This window comes from Pseudorca crassidens, chromosome 6, assembly GCF_039906515.1.
Source record: "Pseudorca crassidens isolate mPseCra1 chromosome 6, mPseCra1.hap1, whole genome shotgun sequence".
Lineage (NCBI taxonomy): Eukaryota > Metazoa > Chordata > Mammalia > Artiodactyla > Delphinidae > Pseudorca > Pseudorca crassidens.
In genome coordinates, this window is record NC_090301.1 from 1,075,646 (window position 1) to 1,100,591 (window position 24,946).

The 24,946-nt window shown below is 62.7% G+C and overlaps 2 protein-coding genes across 3 annotated transcripts in view; one reads left to right on the forward strand and one right to left on the reverse strand.

Annotated features, from left to right (window-relative positions):
• KIF1A (kinesin family member 1A) overlaps positions 1–9,765 on the forward strand; it is an 89,961-nt gene extending 80,196 nt beyond the window's left edge. The window contains exons 43-51 of the mRNA XM_067740003.1: positions 625–686; positions 998–1,143; positions 2,013–2,207; positions 2,703–2,780; positions 3,636–3,760; positions 4,631–4,783; positions 5,076–5,268; positions 6,168–6,286; positions 6,580–9,765. Coding sequence (XP_067596104.1) covers positions 625–686; positions 998–1,143; positions 2,013–2,207; positions 2,703–2,780; positions 3,636–3,760; positions 4,631–4,783; positions 5,076–5,268; positions 6,168–6,286; positions 6,580–6,622 — 1,114 coding nt within the window. The 3' untranslated portion in view covers positions 6,623–9,765. The remainder of the gene's footprint in view (positions 1–624; positions 687–997; positions 1,144–2,012; positions 2,208–2,702; positions 2,781–3,635; positions 3,761–4,630; positions 4,784–5,075; positions 5,269–6,167; positions 6,287–6,579) is intronic.
• Positions 9,766–20,805: 11,040 nt separating this feature from the next.
• Positions 20,806–24,946, reverse strand: part of GPR35 (G protein-coupled receptor 35) — a 33,625-nt gene continuing 29,484 nt past the window's right edge. For both annotated transcript variants that reach the window (XM_067740011.1, XM_067740012.1), the window contains exon 2: positions 20,806–22,085. In XM_067740011.1, coding sequence (XP_067596112.1) covers positions 21,158–22,075 — 918 coding nt within the window. In that variant the 5' untranslated portion in view covers positions 22,076–22,085 and the 3' untranslated portion in view covers positions 20,806–21,157. The remainder of the gene's footprint in view (positions 22,086–24,946) is intronic.

Sequence of the window (24,946 nt, forward strand, 5' to 3'; positions counted from 1 at the left end):
TGCGGATCTGTGCTATTGGGATTGCTCCCCCCACTCTGTGGGAGAAACTGGGTAAACATGGGGCTGGGCGGGAAGGGGGACTCTGGACAGCACTTCCTGAGGACCTGTGCTAAGCCAGTGCTCTTGGAGGCTGGGGGCACGTGGGGGAGTCGGACACCAGGACCTGCGTCCCTTCTTGCGCTCTGACCTGCATTCTTGGGGGTCACCACTGGCAGCCTTCAGTGAGGCTCCCCACGCACTGTCTCGTGGCCCCTGTGTCCCCACTGCCCTGGCACAGCCGGGAGGAAGGGGGGGTGGGGGTCCTGGCCTGGCCATGGTCCTGTCGTCCAGGAGGTCACCCCGTGAGCGTGAGCCCCTCTCCATGAGCAGGTTAGCGGGGAGCCCTTGGCAGAATCAGTGGTCCCAAGAGGAAGGGGGGCCCTGCGGGAGTCTGGGATGGGGACCGTGTACAGGGACTGCATCGCGGGGAACCAAGCACCTCTGCCACCTCGTGCAAGGCCGCTTGGCGTGGGCGGCTGCAGGACTCGTGCCCAGTGTGCGTTTGGTGGTGGCGAGAGTCGGTGCCTGGCCGACGCGGGGCCAGGTGGCGACGTTCCTCCTCCCATCCCCCACCACTCCTGGCAGCAATCGCGTGACGGGCGTGTACGAGCTCAGCCTGTGCCACGTGGCCGACACGGGCAGCCCAGGTAAGCGTCTGCCCTGGGCTCTCTGGTCGGGGGTGGGGTGGGGCACCGTTGGAGGTCAGGGAGCCCCGTCCCTGGGACCACCTGGGTGACTTCAGCCACGCTGCCATTTGGGGGCCCCTCACCTGGAGACTCGAGTGCTCACCTCGTGCCCCCCGGAGTTGCTGGGGGGCTGGAGGACAGTGAGGGGAGAGAGGAAGGGAGAGGAGGGGCAGCCGAGACCCCGCGGGACACCTGGCTCTGGGGGGGGGGTCCTGCCTCCCTCGGGGGATAAGCCTGCAGCTAGGGACACGTCTGACGGGCGTCCGCTCCAGGGATGCAGCGGCGGCGCCGGCGGGTGCTGGACACGTCCGTGGCCTACGTCCGGGGCGAGGAGAACCTGGCAGGCTGGAGGCCGCGGAGCGACAGCCTCATCCTGGACCACCAGTGGGAGCTGGAGAAGCTGAGCCTCCTGCAGGAGGTGAGAGGGCCAAGCCCACCAGGTCCCCACCCCACCCAGGATGGAGCGCGTGGCCCTCGAGCCGCCCGTCACAGGGCTTAGGGCCGCATGACGCCACCGGCTAGGATGGGAGGTTCATTCTTTTTTTTTTTTTTTTTTTAATTAATTAATTTATTTATTTATTTTTGGCTGTGTTGGGTCTTTGTTTCTGTGCGAGGGCTTTCTTTAGTTGCGGCAAGCGCGGGCCACTCTTCATCGCGGTACGCGGGCCTCTCACTGTCGCGGCCTCTCTTGTTGCGGAGCACAGGCTCCACACGCGCAGGCTCAGTAGTTGTGGCTCACGGGCCTAGTTGCTCCACGGCATGTGGGATCTTCCCAGACCAGGGCTCAAACCCGTGTCCCCTGCATTGGCAGGCAGATTCTCAACCCCTGCGCCACCAGGGAAGCCCGGGAGTTCATTCTTGACCCAAGCGCAGACTGTTGGGCACGTAGATGAGACAAGAAAGGAACAGGGAGGGAAGCTAGTGGGCGGGGCGAGGCCCTTCTGTCGCTCGGGCCAGGACGGCCAGTGTCCAGCAGCGGCACTGACTGCTGACCCGGGGCGCGGGTGGGAAGCGGGCGTCGGGGGCCATGTCCACCCTCTGGGCCCTTCCCGAGTCCGCAGCTGCAGCGCGCACGGCCCCCCGGAACGCAGCTGCGGGAACACAGTGTCCGTCCCGTTGGCTCACGGCGGCGCACGGGCAGGTCTGTTGGCGCCACGTCACATGCCACAGCCCAGCAGGGCGGCCGGCTCTCCCGGGCCTGAGCAGGCCTGGGGCTCAGAGCAGCCGCCCGCCCTCCCCGCCCTGGCGGGAGCAGAGGCAAAGCCACACTCGTGCTCCTCTGTGCAGGTGGAGAAGACCCGGCACTACCTGCTGCTGCGGGAGAAGCTGGAGACGGCCCAGCGGCCTGGTCCCGAGACCCTGTCCCCCATCTCCAGCGAGGACTCCGAGGCCCACAGCTCGTCCAGCTCCCCGCTCGCGGCTGCGGGCCGGCCGTCGTCCCTGGAGGCTCCCAACGAGAGGCAGCGGGAGCTGGCGGTCAAGGTGGGTGGCAGGTGGGCGGCGGCCATGCTCCTGGCCCTTTCCTGGTGCCAGTGACTTGTCACGGCCACCAGGACCTGGGAGAATGAGTCCGTAGGGTCACCTTGACCCCACCCCCACCCCACCCTACCCACATTGGAACCTGGGGACCTCTTATAGCCTCTACTCCCCCAGGCAGTGACCTGCTCTCTCTTGCATACCTGTGCTGATGGGGAGCTCGCCACCTACACCAGAGCTGGCCTTTCAGCTGCTGGGTGGGCCACGGGGAAGGCCTCCCGCACTTCAGGGGGTGCTGGCCCCACCCCCACTCCCGCCCAGGCCCCAGGCCTGCCCCGGGGGGCTTCCTCAGACCGCCGCATTACCTGGGAGAGGTGAGGGTGCTTCCCACCTTGACCTGGGGTGCCTGGCCCCTCGGCCAGTCTCCCGTGTCCTGGGCCTGTGTCCGTGGCAGAGCCGGGTCCTGGGAGGTCCCTGACCAGGCGTTTGCTCTCCCGGCAGTGCTTACGGCTCCTCACCCACTCCTTCAACAGAGAGTACACCCACAGCCACGTCTGCGTCAGCGCCAGCGAGAGCAAGGTGGGCGTGGAGGGGCCGCCCACGGGGGGGCGGGCCGGGGCTGCTGTGGCCGAGAGAGGGAGATAAGTGTTTTCTTAGGAACATTCCTCTCCCAGCCTAAAGGGATGCCTCACAGCTAAGGGGCTGGCTTCCCGGGGCCTGAGGCTGGGGTCCGTGGAGGGCCGGGAGCGAGGGGCCCGCTGGGCCCAGGGGTGTCCAGTCGGTGTCGTCCCTGGCTCCCACTCTCCCCGGTCCCCGGCCCTGTCCAGGCTGGCCCTCACCCAGCTGCCTGTGTCCTGGGCTGGCCAAGCCCCCTCTCCTCGGCTTCCTTCCCTCACCTGGGGGCCCACCCTGGTCTTGCAGCCCTACATCCATGCCCAAGGCTGGGGCGGCTCTCGTGCTGGAGGCTGGCCCTGGCCCGTGTCAGGCTCCAGGCTTCCCTTCCAGCGCTCGGGCCCATCACCCGTCCCCCCTCAGCCTGGTAGACAGCCCTGCCCGGCTTTTGTGCTCTGCACCGGCCTCTCCCTCTGCCCAAACCTCCTCTTGCCGCGGCTGCCAGGCTGCGCACCCTGAAGTCGGGGCTCAGAGGCTACTCCTTCCCCGACCCCCACCCAGCGGTCCTCGCTCCGTCTTTGGGGCTCCACAGCCTCGAGGACCTCCTTCAGCAAAAGGCAGAGCCTAAAGCCCTGGGCGGGGTGGGCCGGGGGACGGTGGGGGCTGGGAGAGGGTGGGGAGGCTGGGAGGAGAGCCCAGCCCGCAGCTGGAGTGGGGTTGCCCTAAACAGGGATAAAATGCAGGCAAAGGTGCCGCGGCAGGGATGTCCCCACCCGCAGAGGGCCCTGAGGCTGTCCCTGAAGAGCCGTCTCTCCTCCGCAGCTCTCCGAGATGTCTGTCACCCTGCTGCGGGACCCGTCCATGTCCCCTCTGGGGGCGGCCACGCTCACCCCCTCCTCCACCTGCCCCTCCCTGGTCGAGGGCCGGTACGGGGCTGCTGAACTGAGGTGAGTGAGCTCCAGGCTCGCGGCAAAGCTTCCACCTGCACAAGCTGACCGACAAAACGGCTGTGACTGGGGCACAGAGCGAGCAGCCAGGGCTCGAGGGGCTGCGTGTCTGGGGACAGCTGCGCACTAGGGCAGGGCTGGGGGAGGGGTCTGCCCTGCCCAGCTGATGCGGCGCCGTCCAAGGTCATTTTCTGCTAAAGCGTAGATTTAGAATACAGTCGTGAATAAAACCAGGAACGGGTCAGAACACTGAACAAAAAGCCCTTTTCAGTGGCAGCTCTCGCAAAATACTCAGTGGGAAAAGTGGTGACAGAGCGGAGCCTAGAGGACACCTGAGCCCACCTGACACCTGCCGAGCGGTGTTGGGAGTGGGGCGCACGTTGCTGACAGCGCTGGTGTCTGACCCATCAGGTCGTATAACACCTCAGGCTTTCCAGATTTTCTTCTTGAAAGAAAAAGGCATCAAGCCCTCTGGGCGCCATCCTGAGTCAGGCCTCCTTGGCCACCGGGTCCGTCGCTTGGGCCTGGTGGCTCCAGTGGACTATAGCAGCTCCCTGCACGCACACGGTCCCTGAGGAAGTCGGGTCAGCCTCAGTTTAACTTTGGAGACAAGAGATGCGGAAGCCGCTTTCGCAGGGGGTGGAGGTGGGGAGCCAGAACATGCCACGGGAGAAGGCGCTGCGTCGGCGTGGACCCTGCCCGCCACACAGCGCGGCGCAGCGGCGGGCCGGCCGGAGGTCTGAGCCAGCGTGGGGGGCAGGCCCAGGCAGTCGCCCTGGCGGTTCTGAGCGGGTAACGCTGGCCGTCGGGAAGCCGGGCCGGAGAGGCACCTTCTGGCAGGAGTGCAGGGGCTTCACTGTGCTTTCCCAGGACCCCACAGCCCTGCTCCCGGCCGGCCAGCCCAGAACCTGAGCCCCTGCCGGAGATGGATTCCAAGAAGTCCCCTTCCCCTGCCCGGGCAACGGAGGCCGACAAGGAGCCCCGGCGCCTGCTGGTGCCCGACATCCAGGAGATCCGGGTCAGGTGCGTGAGGGCCCTTCTAAAGCACCGGCCAGCCCGTTCTGCTCCTGCAAGGACAGCTGGGCCGCCCCTGACCTGGAACGGAGACAGCTGTATGCCGGGGGCCCCCTGACCTAGGACAGGGGACAGCTCTGTGCCGGGGGTCGGGCAGGGCCCCCTGACCTAGGACAGCAGTGGAGAATAAGCAGACATAAAGGGCAGGAGGGTGGACCAGAGCCAGAGCCAGTGCTGGGCGGGGGCTGGGCACCTGGTGGGCAGCTGCAGAAAGATGGTTTTGGGGCGTCCCCATCCCCAGCCCGATCGTCTCCAAGAAGGGGTACCTGCACTTCCTGGAGCCGCACACGGCTGGCTGGGCCAAGCGCTTCGTGGTGGTGCGGCGGCCCTACGCCTACATGTACAACAGCGACAAGGACGCCGTGGAGAGGTTTGTGCTCAACCTTTCCACAGCCCAGGTTGAGTACAGCGAGGACCAGCAGGCGATGCTCAAGGTGCGACGCGGCCGCGGGCGGGGAGAGCGGGAGCTGGGACGGGTCCTCCTCTGCGGGCCCTGCGTCTGCCCACTGCCCGACTGAAGCCGGGCCCGTCTGTCACGGGCAGGGCCGTTGGGGTCAGCCTCACTGTCTCTCTGCCTCTCGTGTCCCGGGGCCACTCTGCCCACCCACGGGGCTTGTAGTCCTGGTGACAACGGCGGTGATGGGTGCGGCAGGCGTTAATCCTCTCCCATTTGATGGCTAACGACAGTCCCCTCTTCCTGGGGACGCCCACAGTGGGTGTCATGGAGCCCTGTAGGGCCAGCGGGGCAGTGGGCCCAGGAGTCCAGCGCCCTGTGCCTGGCTTTGCCCCTGCTCCTCTCTGAGCAAGCGGTGGCCCTGGACGTGAGTAGCCCTGACTCCTGGCTGGTGGCCACAGGGCCCACTGGGCACTGATTCCCTGTGGTGGGGGAGGGGGAGGTGTGAGCTCAGCCCGCCACCCACGCCCACCACGTCGCGGGCTCGGGCCTGAGAGAAGACGCCAGGATTAACGGGCCCCAGAGGATACATCTGGGCGAGCAGTTGAGCCAGGGTCCCCGGGGGAGGGACCTTGGCCTGTGAGGGGTTGACTCATCCCACGGGGACACAGAGCAGTGACAAGGTAGCCTCGGGCATGGCCACGGGGATGACCAGAAGATACCGGCTTCCGGAGGGGAGCCACCGCCTGCAGGGTCAGGACGGGCTGTGCGTGCAGCAGCGCTGCCCCCTCCTCGGGGTCTTCTTTTCTGCTTCCTCATCCTTGACGCTCCCCCTGGGGGGGAGGGCCCTTCCCCCCCACCTGGGCCCCGGGGGAGCGGCGACCGCCCCTAGCTGACCGCGGGAGGCCTGGCGCCCCTCACGGCAGTGCCCCTCCACAGACCCCCAACACGTTCGCCGTGTGCACGGAGCACCGGGGCATCCTGCTGCAGGCCAGCAGCGACAAGGACATGCACGACTGGCTGTACGCGTTCAACCCCCTCCTGGCGGGGACCATACGGTACGTCCTGCCTGCAGAGGGAGGGGCGCGGTCTTGAGGACGTGGATTCTCGTTTGCGGGCCTCCACGTCGGGGACATGCTGCACCAGGCTTGGGGACAGCCAGGCCCCCGGTGGACGGAGCCCCGCCCCTAGTCAGTGACTCACAAAGGAAGCTGGGGCGGGGGGGGGGCCGCTCCCCGCGAGTCGCAGGGACAGGAGACAGAGGTTACGGCTCTTGGGCGACCGGGGAACCAGAGACGCTAATGCCAGCAGCCTGGCGCCCTGACCGCCACGTCTCTCCCGCCCCCGGCAGGTCCAAGCTCTCCAGGAGGAGGTCTGCCCAGATGAGGGTCTGAGCCGAGCCCTCCTGGACAGCCAGCAGGCCCGGCCCCGCTCTCCCACCCTCGTCACCATCTGTCGTGTCATCCGCCGCCCAGCCCTGCTCCCAGCAGACAGCCAACGCGCCCCCTCCTCCTGGGGATGCCCGCGCTGGGCCCCAAAAGACCTCTTCTGGCCGGGGACCTGCCACACGACCTGTCGTGCTCCCAGCAGAGGCCGCGTTTGTTGTCCTTTCTTCATTCAGAACGCACCCTGGGTGGGAAGAGCTGGGAGACGCCAGGAAGGCCAGAGGACAGGAGCCACGGGGGCATCGCTGCCGTTCTAATATTTTTTTAAGCATAGACAGACTCTAATTAATATACATCAGTTAGTGACACTGAAACAGCCCACTCGGAAGTTAACTGTAAGACTGTTTTATTTATAAGCGTGCATCTCTAATGCCCTCACCCAGACCCGCAGGGCTCAGGTGGACCCACCCCGCTTGCTCCCAAACGCACCTCCCAAGCTTCTTGGGGACACACAAGGCAGGGCAGCTGCCTGGGAAGACCACAGTGAGGTGGTGTCTGGACAGGCCGGGCGCCTCCTGGTTGGCACCACGGGGCACCTGCCCGGCCTGAGCTGAGGCCTCTGCCCAGCGGCACGTGGGGCAGGCCCTGGTCCCAGGGCGTGTGTGTGTGTGCGTGTGTGTGCGTGTGCGTGTGTGTGTCTGGGGGGTCTGATGCCTGAGGTCTGAGCAGCGCAGAAGGTGGGTGCATCCTCCTCGCAGGAGGGAGGACCCACGTCTCACCTGGACAGCAGCTACCCGAGGTGTGACTGTCCCGGTGACGCCGGCAGCCCGTCCCTGGCGGCATGTGGGACAGCCCGTCCCTGGCAGGATGTGGGGCAGCCCGTCCCTGGCAGCATGTGGGGCAGCCCGTCCCTGGCAGGATGTGGGGCAGCCCGTCCCTGGCAGGATGTGGGGCAGCCCGTCCCTGGCGGCATGTGGGAGGTGAGGCAGCAGGCGCCTGGCTGGCAGCTGTCCTGGTGGGAACCAAACGGGAGAGTGGTCAGGGTCCCACCGGGAGTGTCACGTGTCCAGGCCGGCTGGGTGCGGGGAGCTGTGTTTAGAGGTGGTCCAGGCAGTGAGGGGCTTCTGGTGCGGCGTCTGCAGCCACTGTGAGACCCGGGGTGAGCTCCAGGGAAGGAATCGTGACTTCCCCTCTTTGCCCCAAGAGCGGAGTTTCTGAGTCCTGGTGAGAAAACTCCATGGGGTCAGGTGAGGGCAGCCAGTGCTGGGGTCATCCGTCATCAAGGGGGCTTCCTCCTGTATCCGAGGGTGTCACCCTTGTCTTGTTCTGCCCTCTCGTGACAATATCCATTTCGTCCCCTTTGCAGACCCCATGCCTGAGGGTTGCCCGGGACCGGGCAGGAGCCAGCCCCGGGCTCAGAGTCTGGTCGTGTGTCATGCCCAGGCCATAAGCCCTTCAGAGAAACCACGGGGTCTTCAGTGACCTGTTCCTACACTCAGAGGCACATTCAGCCACCGCAGCACAAGACCCGCCCCTACCACGTCCCCCAAGAGGAGGTGACGGAGGGTTCACATTCCAGACTGAAGTCAAACACTGTCCAGAAACCAGCAGGCCTGTGCCCCCCGCACAGGGCTTCCCTGGAGGCAGAGGCCAAGACGCAGAGGCAGAGGGGACAGCACACTCTGGAGCAAGCGCTGACGCGGGCCACCACGATGGCCTTGAGGGCAGGGAGGAGAGACAGGTGGGGTGAGTTGCTCTAAGATGGGTCGGTTCCGAGAGCCCCTCCTTCCTGCGGGGAGATTGGAGGTGCAGGGCCAGGCCACGGCCACTCAGGTCAGCCAGCCTGAGGCGGAGGCCTCCTGAGAGTCTGAGGCCCTCTCACCCCGGGCACAGGTGTCTGGGGCCAGCCAACCTGCAGAGCACCCGCTGAGTGGGGCAGGGGGCCCCCGGGAGGGTTTCTGGGAACCGCCCCCAATTCAGGGGCCTCCACGGCCATGGAGGCCTCCAGGGCTGCTTCGTCTGGGCCTTGCGCCGTCTTGGCAGTGACTCGGAACCAGGTGTGGCCCACCTGGTGGCCCCTACCCGCCACCACTTCCTCCTCTCAGGCCAGCTCCACGCGAGGGCCTGGGTCCGAGAATTCCGTGTGTAGTCAGGAAAGCTGCTCTCTCGTGCCCGGTGTCACGTAAGCCAGAGACGAGTGGTTTGGGACTCAGTTGCCACATCTGTGACATGGGAGGCTGGTCTGGAGGCCCGTGAGGGTCCTCAGGTTGTGGGGTGCAGACAGGAAAGTCAGGTCTGGCTGTGGCTGCTGTGTCCTGCGAGTGGGGAAGGAGAGAAAGATCCAGAAAGCCGTCTCTCTTGGACGGGTTTCGGTTCAGTGCTTGCTGCCGCCCAGGCTGCAGCCTCATTGTGCTTGAGGCCGTGCTCGCCTGGAGAGGGCTCTCTGTCCCCCAGGGAGGGGTGGGCTCCTTCCGCTGTGGGCCTAGTAGGAGCCCCAGGGAGGGAGATGCTGGGCTCCCGGCTCCAAAGCGATCCGGCTGGTGCCCAGGGCCGGCTACTGAGACGCTCGTAAGCTTCAAGGCCTCTCTGTTCTGAGTAATCATTGTCTCACTCACCGACAATGCGTGCGTGCGCGCGCACACACACACACACACACACACACACACACACACACACCCCAGGGCGGCTGCAGTGACGTGGTCTCCCGGCAGTCCTCGTCCCCCCTCGACACCTCTGGGGCGGATGTCGCAAGGCACTCGGGGAGGGTCCCCAAACGTCGCCCATGCTGCAGGCACGGGCAGGGTGGCCACGCTGGTCCTCCGTCAGCTCTCCTCAGTGTGGGGACCCCGCAGGCACCCTCCTGTATCCCTGGGGCTGGGCCACGTGTTCCCCCGGGAGAGACGACAGGCTGTGGCTTCTTCCCAGTCCGTGCGTCCTGCGGCCAACTGTCCCCTGAGTTCCCCTGTGGCTTGTACATACGTGGTTGTGTGGCACACCCCAGCCCCTGCACTGTAACTGCCATCCTGATGTAATGACTCTAGTTCCCTGATGTCCGAAACCCAAGTGTTAGGCTCTAGGCTCCTGTACGATGTGTGTGCACTTAATGCTCTGTCCAGTTGAGAAATAAACATGGCTCTTCATGCAACACCAGACCCGCGGGTCTCCGCCTGGCTTTACTGATGCGTTAGGTCTGTTTGCTGGGGCCTGAAATAGCCACAGGGCCAGGTGTCCAGCGCTGTCTGGAGACAGCACGCATCTCCCAGTGGCGAGGTGGGGAGGGGAGAGAGCCTTGAGGGGTGGGAGGTACAAGGTGGTGTTTATCGTGGTCGCATCCAGCTGCTTCCCTCAGTACCTGGCTGCACCTGTCTGAACAGCTCCAGGTGCCCTTGGGTATGCCACCCCTGTACTGCCAGCCTCATGCCCAGGCAACCCCGTCATTTTATATGGTCAGCGTTACCTGACGGGTGCTGGTTAAGCCCCTACGCTGTCCCCGTGCTGGCCACTTAAGGAACGAGCGCCGCTAACCTGCTCCAAGGACCTTTCCTTGGTCCCCTGGCTGCGCCCTCACAGCCCCCTGTGCCGGAGGGGGGGGAGAGGCTGACTGACCGCGCGGTGCCCAGCCCAGCCCAGGGCCCTCCAGGGAGGAGGCGCAACGGCAAAGAGGTCAGTGGGAGGCCAGAGAGTCCGCTGCGCAGCCGAAGGAGGCCTTGGGGCTGCCCTGCTTCTCCGCGGGGAGTGCCCCAGGCGTGGGCTGCTCCGCACCTGCTGCGGTACGTATAGGAATCAGGGCAGCCCGCTGTGGGCAGCGGGCGTTAACCGTAGCCTGGCTACAGGGCGAGAGGGGCTGCCCTCTGCTGAGGCCTCCAGGCACAGCCCTGGAGCTTTCTCTGCACCCCTACTCCTCCTAGACCCTCCAGCCCCTGATGGTCTAAACTGCCCATTTTGAAGGCAGGAAGTGATCAGGGTAGTGGTGGGAGGGGCGCTGGGGGGTGCACTCCAGGGGCTGGTCTCGTGGGCCTGCAGCGAGGGCCGGGCTGCCCTGCAACACCTCTGGCTTCCTGGGCTCCAGACACCAGGCCCGACGTCCAGGTTGGCTCCAGCAAGAGCTCCCCCATCTCCGGGCCGCTGCCCCTCCCTCCCGCCAGCACACTCCCACCCGTCCTGGCTGCGTGGGGTGTGGGAGCCCGGCTGCGGCGAGGGAGGGGTCTTTTGGAGAGGAGTCCGGTGCCTGCAGAGAGGGCCCAAAAGCACCCCTCCAGCTCCCAGAGCTTGATTTCTAAACCCATCCTCCGATCAAAGGAACCAGCACTTCCTGGAGAAATGGCTGCTTCTAGGGCTGGGGCTGGAAGTACACAAGGTGAGCCTGCAGCATCTTGTAGCGCCAGGAAGGTAGGAAAACCCCCCAAACACCCACACTGGTGGGAGTATGTCAGAGGGACAAGGACCCAGCTGAAAAGGTTCCCCAGTGGCCGAGACTGGAACAGTCTGGGCAGCAACAACAAAAATCTACTCACAGACTTGTGGTCACCAAAGGGGAAGGTGGGGGAGGGTAAATTAGGAGTTTGGGATTAACAGGTACACACTCCTATATATAAAACAGATCATCCAAAAGGACCTGCTGTGTATCACAGGGAGCTCTACTCAATATCCTGTAATAACCTGAATGGGAAAAGTATCTGAAAAAGAATAGATACGTGTATATGTATAACTGAATCACTTTGCTGTACACCTGAAACTAACACAACATTGTAAAGCAACTAGACTCAACATAAAATAAAAATTAAAAAAACAACAACAAAGGGCTTCCCTGGTGGTGCAGTGGTTGAGAGTCTGCCTGCCGATGCAGGGGACGCGGGTTCGTGTCCCGGTCCGGGAGGATCCCACATGCCGCGGAGCGGCTGGGCCCGTGAGCCATGGCCACTGAGCCTGCATGTCCGGAGCCTGTGCTCCACAACGGGAGAGGCCACAGCAGTGAGAAGCCCGCGTACCGCAAAAAAAAAAAAAAAAAAAAAAAAAAACTGAGTCAATAACCCACTTTATAAAATAAATATCCACGCTGATAAAAATAAATTATCGCATAAATAAATGAATGAGGTAGAAGAAACTCCTGTGTGGAAGAATTCCAATTGACGCAGATACTCTGCTCTCAAGGAGGGGAGCCTATCCCATCCTCCTTATAGGTGTGGACCACTCTTAGTGACTTCCTTCCAAAGATGACATGATGGAAAGAGGGGAAAAAGGGCAACTTTCCAGTGGAGACACCTGACATGCACTACCTGAGGCAGGTGACCGCGGTCAACACCCACGGTGATCTATCATGCTGCTAGTACGCACACTGATACGACGAGAAGCAAATAGCACTTTACCTCTGTGTCTTCCTCCCCCCGCCCACGATCCCAGTCTAATAGTGAAAAAAGGCCAGATAAATTCTAATAGGGGGATATCCTACAAAACATGTGCCCAGGTCATCAACAACGAGGAAGTCTAAGAAACCGTCACAGCCAAGGAGAGCCCAGGAGTCGGGACAGTTAGATGTGACGTGACATCCTGGATGGGATGCTGGGACATGAAAAGTACGTTAGGTAAAACTACACTATAGGAACGAACTATGACAGGAGTCAATAACAACAATCGATATTGGTTCGTTGATCGCACCAAACGCACCACACAGATGTAAGATGCTAACAATGGGGAAGCGAGCACAGGGCACGTGGGAATTATCTGTACGATCTTCTCAACTTGTCTACAAATCTAAAATTATTCTAAAAGTAAATTCTACAGAAGAAAGACAGAAACAGAAGGAACAGTAAATAAAATGGCAGAACAAAGCCCTATCATGTCAATATCCACTGAGATGTAAATGGATCAAATACGCCAATTGAGAGAGCCTGGCTGGATGGACATGAAAACACTAGTCCATGCCGCCTTTCACAAGCCGACTTCAACCCTCATCAGACAAGGAGGCTGAAAGTAAGAGGATGGAGAGAGATACGCCGTGCAAACATGAACTAGAGTCAGAGTGGCTATGTTCATATCAGATATAGACTGCGGAGCAAAGAGATTACCAGGGACAGAGAGAGACATTACATATTGATAAGAGGGGTTAAATGCACTAAGAAGACAAGGCAATCCTTAATATATGTGCACCAAACCGCACAGTCGCACTAGAATCCTTCCCCGTTTCTACAAGTCTTCCTAGACTTGTATAGTTGGACGAGCTTCTCCCTCACCCCCTTTCCCTGGACCCCCCAGAAAAACACAGGAAGCTCTCTGGGAGGAGCTGCCCGTGGCCCCTAGCACACACCGGCCCTTTGTGCCACATCTCCCCACCGCTTAGACAGCCAGTGCTTCAATCGCCTGCTCCAATTCTCTGTCAGACCATTACTCTGAAGATGAAAGTGTCTTCTCTGGCCTGAAGAAACGGAACTTGACCGTACAAACTGGTGCAAACCCTGCTGGCACTCTGAGCGCTTGCATCTACCACTGGGCCCGCAAAGCCCAGGGCAGGGTCAGCGTCTGCTCCTAGTGGGACCCATTTGTGGCCACCTGGGGCCGTGGGGCATCAATCTGACTTGTCAGCCCTGTGGGAGCCACCGCCAGCTGGGAACCTACCCCCAGCCGTCTGCAGTCTCAGTCTCTCTCGTTGATGGACACACAGCCTTTGTCGGCACTCTGTGCCTCAGCAGGTGCAGGAGGACCCTGTAGAGATTCAGCCCATCTCTGCCTGGCTGCAGTGCCCACATGTCCCCTCATTTCATGGGTCCCTGTGGCCACCTTAGGCAAAAGCACCGGGATAGCCATTTGCCAATCCCGATCACCTCTGATCCTGGAAGGGGGTTCTTCTGATGGGTATCGAAATGTCCTAGTTTAATGCACCCCTTAAATTTCCATAGTGATTTGCGTGGGACTGTCTCCTTAACAGGTCAGTTTTCTGTTGATCATCTACCTGATCGTATGGCCAGGCCATTGGCCACCACCCGCGAGTCAGTAAAAACTCAAACGCAGAGGCAAACCGCATGCAATTCAGCCCACTGAGCTGATTCGTTTTTACCTTCTTTGATCACATGGTGACCATGCAAACAGGATGCTGCCCATCCCCCTGGAACTGCCGTCCGTAAACCAGGCAGCCCTCTGTTGGTCTGCTGAGAGCTGTGTATAGGGCACCGTCCATGCGGTAGTGGCGTCTGGCGGCTCCTCAGGGGTTCCAAAGTCAGTGCAAGGGGGAAACAGGCTCCCTGATCATGGATGTTCCTCTGGGAGCATGCACCTGTATAAGTAAGTAAATAAAATTTCCATCTTATTGGGGAGCTCTTCTGGTCACGGACCTCCCCACTGGCGGTTTCTTTGGCATCACTTAGGATGTTTCAGAATTACTTTATGTCCCAGGGTAAGAGGAGTGATCTCAATCAAAGCCCAATAGCTGACCAATCATCTCAGACGGAAATGTTCTGGTCCAGCATCCCAGTGGTCCCCGCTGGGTGGCGCTCGCTGACTTTTACCCTAAGGCCCAGTCTGTGCTCCACATGGGGCAGTAGTTCTTTTGCCTTATAGTTCAATTTGTCCTTACTGCGCTCCAGCTTCTACCGGACATAATGAAGATGGTAATCCCCTTTCGTCCATCAGGCGTCCTATACTATTTCGTATTAATAACCTCTGTGGGCTGGACAATCTCATTGACCCCCACTTAGAACTCCCGATCAATGTTGGCTGAAGGGTGCGTTTACACGCCTCCTGTTTTACGGGATTAGGTAGGGGATGCCGTCCCCAGTCAGACACAGTACATATCCCCAGAATACGTTCTGCTACAGCAGATGCACCTCCCCTGCAGTCTGTTCAAGCATTCCAATTTTCATCCAAAGTTTCACTTCAGTCTCATCAACTCTTGCGTTCCTTTCTCCTCCTAAGATCTAATGTTCGCTTCTATTGGGACTTCGCCCACAGGTTTTGGAAACACAGGGCATGGGCTCTAGGTCAAGGGGTCCCAGCAATGAGTCACCTCCGAGTTGCCCCCACCTTCCCACGAGCTTCTGAAGATCTAGAACCAAGAGAGATGCTTTTGCCCACTAAAATCATTTTTATTTTCCCTTAGAAGGTGAGGGCTTCCAAGTTATTCCATTTGTGGGAAGTGTAATTACAGTATCTTGTTGTCGCAAACAGGGTAATAAAATAATCCAGCCCCACAGCAAGAATTTTGTTTTGTCTTCTAGAATAATTCTGATGTTTTTCTCTTTCAGTGTTAATGCTATCGCCTAAGTGATCAAACAACATCTCAAATGGGGACCTGATAGAATTATAATTCTTGGGATAGAGTTTTATAAATGGGCCTGCTATAAATGTGAATCTTAATAGTCCCCCGCTGCAGTGAGTAATAAAACAGATGCAGGGGCTTCCCTGGTGGCGCAGTGGTTGAGAGTCCGCCTGCCGATGCAGGGGACGCGGGTTCGTGCCCCGGTCCGGGAAGATCCCACATGCCGCGGAGCGGCTGGGCCCGTGAGCCATGGCTGCTAAGCCTGCGCGTTCAGAGCCTGTGCTCCGCAACGGGAGAGGCCACAGCAGTGAGGGACCCACGTACCACAAAAAAAAAAAAAAAAAAAAAAAAAACAGGTGCTGGCTGCTGACGGAGGCTTCCTGGTGATCTTTGGCTCTGACCTCGATGCAGGTGACCGTTTTAGCAAAGGTCTCGCCGCCAAATCTCATGGGTGGCCATTTATCCTGACTCTCTAACGCCTTCCCCATTTCCAGGCCTCAAAGCCAACACCCGAAACTCAAGCTTTGCCTGGGGTTCTCCAGGCCCACAGCCTTCCCCGAGTCTGATGCAGAGCTGCCTCGGCATCTTGACAGGAAGATAGTGACCATTCGTGGCAATATTACGTACAAACAGAGGGACCAAGGCCTGTGGTGCCTGGACCCCCCAGGGGCCTTGCAGCACGTCCAGGGGATGAGATGGGAGGAGCATTGAAAACCGCTTCTCAGAGTTGCTCAGAGGGACAGTGCAGGCGGGACATGCCCTTCCCTGTCCTCTGCTCACGTGGTGGCTTGGGGGAGTCCTCGGGATCCCAAGTCTGAAAAGGGGTGCCTGAGGGAGGCCACCCTGACCCCCATCATTCCCAGCCAGGGACTCACTCCCAGGAGTCCTGGGAGACCCTTAAGTTGGGGATATGCCTCAGGTTCCCGGAGAGCCCTGCCAGGGATGGGGTCTCCAGGCCTGGGGACCTGGGCTGGGAACTAAGGCCAGACTCCGAGGGTTCGGGTGTAAGTTCAATACTTGGACGTGCCTGGGTCTCACCTGTACTCATGTCCTTGGCCCTACAAATGTTAGAGGCGACCCTGGATCCAAGGATCCCAGGATACAGGCGAGAACACTGCGGCTGGTAAGGAAGCCACGCGAACCTGCACGCAGGCAGCCAGGCTGCGGGACCACGCTCTGGACTGCGGGACCTCAGGCTATCCTAAGGGCAGGTCAGAGCCTGCCGGCCCTGGCACACTGGGCTCCCAGCTGAGGCCAACAGGGCAAAGGCGGGAGGGTTCCAGAGGCTGTGGCAGGCTGAGGACAGGGCAGCTGGGGTGTAAACTTTGGAGGTGGTAGGAAAGGCGAGGGGAGATGGGCCTTGTTGCGTGTGTGCTGGCCGGGACGCAGGGAGGGGAGGGCAGGGGCCCAGGGCTCAGCTTTGTTTCTCTTGGGTAGCACTTCTCACTAACAAAGTGGTTCTCATCTAGGGGGGCTTGGAAGTTCCTAACAGACACCAGCACCTTGTGATACTGACTATGTACCAGGCAAGCTCTAGGTGATGACCGAAGTCAAATCACTTGCCCCTTGCTATGGTCACAATGTCTGTGTGTCCCCACAATTCCTATGTTGGAATCCTAAGGCCGGGTGGGATGGTACTGGGTGGGACCTTCGGGAGTTGATTAGGTCACGACAGTGGAGCCCTCGGGGACAGGATTAGAGCCCTTATGAAAGAGATGCCGGGGAGCTCCCGCATCCCTTCCACCATGTGAGGACCCAGCAGAAGACGGTGGTCTGGGAACCAGGAGCCTGCCCCACCAGAACCCGGCCACGCCGGCACCCGGACCAAGTGGGCACTGATGTCGGGGCTCCGCTTACAGACCACCCAGCCTGTGGTGTTCCGCTGCAGCGCCCCACCGCCCGGCAGACTGGGACAGTCCTACAGGAAGGAGTTAGGGCCGAGGGACAGTGGCAGGCAGGACAGACCCATGACCCGAGCTGCCTGTGTGCCCCGCTGGGTCTCTGTTGAGCATGCCATCCTCACCCTGTCGGTCTCGGTCGCAGTGCAGAATTCACATTCCCTTCGTAAATTAACTTAAAACCTTAAGCAGAGCTGGACACAGCTGCGTAGTGAGAGGCAGGTGAGGGGGAAGGCAAAGCCCCGGCCCTCCTCCCCCTCCCCACCAGCGCCGGGAGCCGCCCCCCAGCTCTTTTCCTGGAGCCTTAACTGTCTTTGAGGACGGAAGAGGGGCTGCACCAGAGAGCCCCAGCCCCACGGGGCGCGGAACCTCCTAGAAAAGGAGGGGAGGGGGCGGGGCGGGGCGCTAAGGGGCGGGGCCCTGGGCATGGGCCGGACCTGGCGCCGAGGGGCGGAACCTGGAGCGGCGGGGACGTGGGCGGCTCCGGTGGCCTGGCCCCGCCCCCATCGCCGAAGCTCCGCCCCCGCCCGCCAGAGCTGTCCTGTCCAGCCTGTCCCTGCCCCGTGCGGGGCGCAGGGCTGGGACCAGCAAGTTGAGCATCGTCAAGGACAGCGATTCTGGCCTCCAGTCCAGTGTGTGAGGCGCAAAGACTACAGAACCGGTGGGGGTTCTGCAGGGGTGGGGGTGGGGTCCGGGGTGTCCTTGAGAAGAGACAGAACTTAGCGTGACCCTTGGGCAACCCCGCCCCGCTGTTCTCCAGAGAGCACCCTCCTGGTTACGGAGGGTCACTCCGCTGCCTCTGCCTGCTGCCTGCTTCCTCCGGCCCTCACACCCCTCCGCACTGGAACCAGGACACCGGACTCCTGAGGGCACCCTTTCTTCCTCCTTAGCCACGCCCCTCTAGCGTGTCCCACTGAGTCCCGTGTTGCCCCTCATCACGGTCGGAGCCCTCATCCTGGCCAACCTCTGCCCTTGCCACCCTGGCCCTGGCCAGCCCTCCCTTGGACGCCCCAGTGCAGCACGAGGAGAGGCCCGCACGAAGAGCGCCTCCGGCTCCTCTGACGCAAACCCTCCCCCACCTTCAGAGCACCCGTGGAGCCCGCATCCCCCTGCAAGGCCCCATGATCCTATCTGGCCCACTTCCCAGCTTCTCTCCTCCCTGCTCCCTCCATGCGAGGCCTCAGAACGCAGCCCTTGAGGCTCCGGGGTGCACGTTTTGGGGTCCAGTGCCTGTCACGGGGCTGGTTTTATCTCCACTTGCTGATGAATAAGTCAACTCGGGTCTGGCCCTCCGGGGGTCACTCGCAGCTCAGGGTTGTCTTCCAAGGCGCTGCCTCTTCACGATGACATGGCGGTGCCCCCTTCAGGAACCCCCTCCCCACCCACCGGTGGTCAGGATTGGACCCCGTGGGGCGGACTTCATGCCCTGCAGTTTCCAGAGGGGGCGATGCCGGGCCAGGGCTACACCTCCTTCTGCCGGCCAGCTGCCACTCTGGCCAGCAGGCAGCCCCGAGAGGAGACGGGGGCAGGGGCTGTGGCCGTGCTCTTGGCACCCCGAGAAGCTCTGCACTTGATCCAAGGACAGGACGGCGGCTCTTGACGTCCTCGGCACTGGAGCAGCGGCCAAGGGCACTGATGCCGCCACCAGCCTTGGCTACATAAACGGCCTCTCTGAGGAGCCTGCTGACGGGCCATCTGAAGCGTCCCTGGGCCTGGGCCCAGAGCAGTGCGCCCAGGGGCCAGAGGTACTCACCACCTCACCAGAGCAAGTGCGGGAGGGGGCAGGTGAACTGCTGCTGGCGGGCAGCGTGGCCGGGGCCTCCAGGTGAGCCTGGACCTCCTGGCAGCGGAAGACCCCGGGGCCAGGCCATGGGTGGGGCACCTGCATGGGCAGACGGGGGTTTACCAGCAGGCCATGCTGACCACCCTGCAGGTGCAGGGCCCTGCTGCTTTGTTTCAGTGCCAAGAAGTCTGTCTCCCTCAGGCTGAGGCTGGTGGCCAGGCAGGAAAGCAGCTCTGGCCTGGGACTGCCCTGCCTGCGGCCTGTCCGCCCTCATTCTGCATGAACAAATCTCCCTGTGTGGCTGGGGAGGCCAACGAGGGGCCTGGGCCTCCCGATCCTTCTTCCAGTCACCTGGCCACCTGAGGTTGTCAGGGGAACCCACCGCTACTGCCCGGCCCCGGTTTGGGGGTTCCGGGCTCTAGCATGAGTCCTCAGGACGGTCGCCTTCCTGGGCTTCTTAGTGCAGGTGTTTGTGCTGATCCAGTCATTTGGTTCCACGCCAGGCCCTCTGGCCCCAGTGGAGTGGACACATCCTGAGGTCCATGACGATCTGGGCATAGCAGGGTCCCCCGGAGCTTCCCCTCAGGCCGCGCTGAAATGACGCACCTGCTCCTGTAGGTGTTGACCTAGGAGACACTGCAGGACCTCGCACGGGCGGCCTCCCGGCCCTGGGGGCAGGATCCGTCCAGCTCAGCAGCAGCGGGCGGTCACCACCACCTGGTTGACCAGGTGATGCAGGTCTCTGTCAACCTACGCCGACAGTGGCAGAACACACAGTGTGCCGGGCCGCTGAGGGCAGACCCAGCGCCGTGAGGAGGCAGATGGAGACACTGGTCACCACCTGGACAGGACACTCCTGCCCGTACCGCAGCCATTGGAGTCGTTCCCGGGGGCAGCGGCCACAGGCACCGAGGCCAACGGCCTGGAGCGGGCGGGGGAGATGGAGGGAGCTTCAGCGGGTCAGGGGCCGGCACTGCCCCGGCTGGGCTGAGCTTCACCTGGGCCAGGGAGGGAGATGCCGCCGCCTTTCTCTTCCCCCTCCCCCAGCCCCGCCATCTTTCTCTCCCTCTCTCCTGCCGAATTCCAGTGCCAGCCCCAGGGCTCCCGAACAAGCTGGGTCAGGGTGTCGCTCCCCTAACCTCAGGGGGTTCCACCAAGGCCCCCTCCAGCCTGTGGACCTCCCCTACCCTGCCCCGTGGGACGAGGGGCCCCAGCCCCTGGCCTTGTGCCTGGGCATGGACTGTGGCATCCTTCCAGGCAGGGGGCTCTGTGGGGGGTCCTTTCTGGGCCTCTCCACCCAAGGCTTCTGCTCAGCCCAGCACCTTTGCCGGTCCGCACCTCCGCCCGGTTACCCTGTCCGCCCAGGCCACGTGGCCCCTTGTAAGTTCCATCCTCCTGCGGCCCTAGGCGTGGGGTCCCCAGACTCCTGTGGCAGGCAGAGCTGGCCCCTGGCCCTTCTTCAAGAATCCAGGACCCCCACCCGCTCTCGGGGACCCTCTGAGGGACCAGAAGGGCTCCCAGGCCAGCCGTTGGGGCTCCCGGTCTGCAGGAGGGCGTGAGGGCCTGGCGCCTCGGGGAGACCAGGCTGACCTGTCGTCTGTCTGTCTGTTAGTCCCTCGTCTCCGGCTCTGCCCTCGTGCTCCCTCCTCACCTTCCTCGGATGCCCCTTCTCGCTCTGCTCAACGTCTTCCTCACTCTCGTCTCTGGCCGGGCCTTCTCTCCTGCTCTCCCTATCACTCTGCCCCCGTTGCTTTCTGTCCCCCTGCTCCTTTCCTCCACACTTCCCACCCCCATTGCCTCTTGCCTTCTCCTCGTCTGTCTCTCATTCTCTCCCATCTCTCACTTTTTCTCTATTCCAGAGATTGTCTCTGTCTCCAGGGCCTCCTCACGCCCCGGGCTGAGGCACGTGGGGCTCCTCCCACCTCTGGCCCTTACAGATGCTCGCTCGTGTCACCTGCCGGACACAGACGTCAACCGTCCCCTCCGCCCCTCCTTACACTTGGCCTGGGAGCTCAGGACCAGCTGCCTACACTCGGCACGGCCCGGGCCTGGGCCTGGCAAGGCAGATGAGAGCCAGCCCTCCAGGGCGGCCAGCGTGGCCCCTCCAGGAACTGCCAGACGGATGTGGAGTGTGGGCAGGGGTGGGAAGCAGGTGGCAGGGCCCGAGGAGAGCCCCCACGGGGAAAGCTCTAGAAAGTTACCTGGGAAGATGCCCCCAGGCCCCCACCTCCCGCCATGTGAGTGTGGGTGGCACACACAGAGCCTTGGTCGAGAGCTTTATTCCGGCCCCTGTGGGGCAGCAGCAGAAAGCTAGCCATCAGAGCTTCACAGCACCCAGGAGGCCCCACCCCCCGGCACCCCAGAGGTACCAGGCTCCGGGTGCAGCCCCACCCAGGGCCCCTGGCGTTGGCCTCGCTCAGGCCTCATCCTCCTGCCGTCTTCCCTGCCCCTCTTCGGCCCCAGGGCTAGGGGTGTCTCCTCCCCACGCTCCGTGCCTGGGCTGTTCTGCCCACCTGGGCCTCGTGAGAGCGCCCCCAGCCCGACCCCGGAGCTCCTCGTCGCTGCTCACGAGTCCCCGCCTCGGCAGCACTGCCCAGGAGCCCGTGGCCCACCTCCTAGGCCAAGGTCACACACAGAGAGTCCTGGCTTTTGTGGGCCTTGGCTCTGGTGCGGAGGGCGGTCAGCGCAGATGCTTCCTGGAACTCCTTGGCCATGAAGTAGTAGCAGATGGCGTCCAGACAGCAGTTGGCGTCCGAGAGTCTGCTAGTGATCTGGAGGGCAAGACCGATGGCACAGGTGCGCAGGCCCATGGCCGCGCGCAGAGTCAGCACCACGTGGAAGGGCAGGAAGCAGACCACGAATACGGCCAGGTTTGCCAGGACCATGCGGGAGGCCTTCCGGGTGGCTTCCGCCTGGACTGCGTCGGCGGCTGGCCTCTGGGCCAGGGCGGTCACCACCTGCAGAGAGCAGAAGACCAGCACGGCCAGCGGCAGGCAGAAGCCCAGCAGTGAGAAGACCACGGTGTAGGATTTCTGCCTGGAGCGGCTGGAGAAGCAGAAGCTGCCGTCCTGCACATCCAGGAACCAGCGAAGCACCAGGGAGCCCAGTACCAGCACCCAGAGCACGGCGCACACGGCCACGGCCTGGCGTGGGGAGCGGAGCCTGCGGGCTCGCAGTGGGTGCCGCACGGCCACGTAGCGGTCCACGGCGATGGCCATGACCAGGCTGATGCTCATGTACCTGTTGGCCAGGTAGATGCCCTGGGACAGCTGGCAGAGTGGCGAGTCTGTGCTGCTCTTCAGGAAGTGCAGAAAGAAGGGCAGGGCGCAGAGCAGGCAGAGGTCAGCCACGGCCAGGTTGGCCATGTAGACGCGGGTCTCCGTCCAGCGCAGCAGGCGGCAGCACAGCACCCACAGTGCCAGGCTGTTGAGCAGCAGACCCAGCACCAGGAGCCCGCCCGTGTAGATGAATAAGATGTACTTGACCGCCGGGGGCCCGGGGAGCTCCCTGGAGCCGCAGGTACTGTTGTTCATGGTCCTGGGGCTGCAGGAGGGGAGCAGGGTGTGAGGCGCGCAGGCCGCAGGCCGGGAGGGGAGCCCGGGCCCACCCACCTCCGGCCAGGGATGCAGGCGGTGAGCGCCCACCCCGCAGTCAGGAGCCCCCAGTTCACCTTCCCAAAGAAGAAATCAAAAGGAGCTCTGAGGCACCCTCCAGGCCACCCCCACCTGCTGGATGGGTGGGGAAACCAAGGCCTTCAGAGGCCCGCGGGCCCAAGGTGCCCGGTGAGCAGACCCAGGGCTGGACCCAGCTCCCCTCCCCTCTCCCGAGCCCCGTCTGCAGGGACCTGCCTGCCGCTGGGCAGAGAGGAAATCGGGAGCCCACCGTCCACCTCCAGTCCCAGCCACCCCAACTCTGCCAGCTCTTGGGATGGGGGGGCCAGGGGGGCCAGCCTCGCCCCAGACCCAGTACCATTCTCACAGGGTGGGGGGACGCTCAGAGGCGACTCCGAGACAGGCTGAGGACAAAGCCCAGGGCCGCCTACTGCCCCCTCCACCCGCTCGGCAAACCCAGCTGCAGGTGGTGCCCGCGTCTGATCCACACCTGCACCTCGGTGGGCCGGCACCTGCCCCGCCTGGCCTTTCCTGGCTGCCGAGGTTCAGGACAGCAGGGTCTGTGGCTCAGTCAACCAGCTCTCCAGAAAACTCCAGAACTCCGTCTCCCTCCCCCCTCCCCCCTCCTCCCTCCCTCCCCCCTCCTCCCTCCTCCCTCCTCCCTCCCTCCTCCCTCCCCCTCCCTCCCCCTCCCCCCTCTTCCCTCCCTCCCCCCTCCTCCCTCCCCCCTCCTCCCTCCCTCCCCCCTCCCCCCTCCTCCCTCCCTCCCCCCTCCTCCCTCCCTCCCCCCTCCCTCCCCCCTCCCCCCTCTTCCCTCCCTCCCTCCCTCCTACCAGTGCTTTATCCTCTTCCTGAGGGCACAGTGGCTGGGGCCACCCCAGGCGCCAGCCTCCCTCCCTCCCTCCCTCCCTCCGAGACCCTCCCCAGCTCTCTGCCCTGAGGTCCCACTTAGATTGGCCTGAGGCCACCCTGGGGTCAGGAGTCCCCTTGAGCTCCCTACAGCCAGGGCCATGAGGGCAGCCCTGCTCCTCCGGGTGCAGACCCGTGGCTCAGAGCCGGCCTTAGGGTGGCCCTGGGCGTGGTACACCCTGTCATCAGAAGCACGCACGTGGCCTCACCCTCCGTGCCTCTCGCTCCCCTGGACATGCTCCGTGACACAGCCCGGGGCTGCTGGGATCAGCTCACCAGGGTGGAGGTGGGCGGGGTCAGCGCTCTGACATTCGGGGCCGGGGCAGATGGTGCAAAGGCCAAGCTCTGGCTTCACCCTGAGCCGGGCAGCACCCGGGGGTGCTGGTGTCAAACGTGCGGGACCACGGAGCACGCATGCGTGAGCGGCGCACGCCCACCAGACCCCCTCCCATCCCCCCACCTTTGTTTCTCTGGCTGGAAGGACCTGGAGGGGTGGGACGGGAGTGGCCTTCCTTCCCCCATGGGCACAGGCCCTGTTGGGGGCTCGCTGACCTTTAGGTGAGGTAGGGAAGGGGGTTCAGTCCACTCAGGGGAGGGCCCGCAGCCAGGTTGGTGTGTTCTGCTCCGCCGGCCCCCTCCCCACACAGGAAGGGAAGAGTCCTGGAGCCCGCGGCTGCAGTGTCAGGTTCACTGGTGTCCGGCATGCGGGCGCCCACTTCCTCAGCCACGGCCCCCTGGGAGCCTCCAGGCCACAGGCCACTAGGGAGGCAGGAGCTCAGACTGTAGCCAGAGCAGAAGTCTTCCACCAGTTACCCCCCTTCCACCTCTGCTGAATTATCCACGGCACATTTGCCAGGAATTATGTTGTCATGGGCCCTTTCACCGTGTCTGAAATCCCTACAGCCCCTGAGGAGCCTCTCTCCTCGTTTTCGCAGGGTTCTGCTTGTTCTTGCCCTGTTCTGAGCGACACTCTGCACAGGTTCTGTGACCCCCAGACCCACGCAGGCAGTCTCCTCAGACCCCGGAGCCCACTGGAACAACTGCTGGGATCCTCCCTTCCCGTCCGCCTGCCCTGCTGGCCGCAGCCAGGCCAGCTGCGTGTGGCACCCCCAGCCCAGAGCCCGCGGAGCCTACTGGGAATGTCCCCTGATTCTGCAGGCCCAGCTGCCACAGGGGGTCCTCCGTGCCCCTCCCCACCCGAGCTGGGTCCAGGGCCTGCCCCTCGCTACTCGGGCCAGTGGTGCGGCACCCGTGGGTGGCTGCTGTCTCTTCTGGATCACCCGCAACCCAGGGCACTGCCTGGGCGGGAGAAGAGGAGGCAGGCCTGTCCCCTCCCTTGATGCCCTCCACGCAGACGGCTGCCTAGGGTCTGGGCCCCGGTCCACACACCCCGGGGCGTATAACTTTCAGTGTAGCCTCAGCGTGGCCCAATATTTTGTGCAGGAAAGTTAAAAAATCTAACTGCAGTCTTTCAATTTTCCCTTTTATAATAAAACAAACTAACTGTCAGGGAGAAGGACACCAACTTTGCAAGCGTCTCAAGGTGCACACGAGACCCTGAGGAAATGCCTTGCTCGTGGCGCCTCATCTCTGTCCTTTAGGGTGAAAAAAGTTTGGGGAGTCAAGTCTCAAGGTCCAGCTCAAATAGCATGGGGTCCCCAGAAGGCATGGCAACCAGTTGAGGTCCCTGCCTGTGCCAGGCGAGGGCGTGGGGCCCTCTGTGGAGAACAGGGGCCCCAGCTGGCCTCCTGCTTGGATGTACAGACCTGTCACCTCCAACAGACACTGTGCACCATTGCCCTGTGGCAGCTACGGCCCCTCGCAGCACGGCCGGTGCTCAGGGTCCTCGGCTGTCAGGGGCCCTCTGCCAGTTCCTGCTGGGGG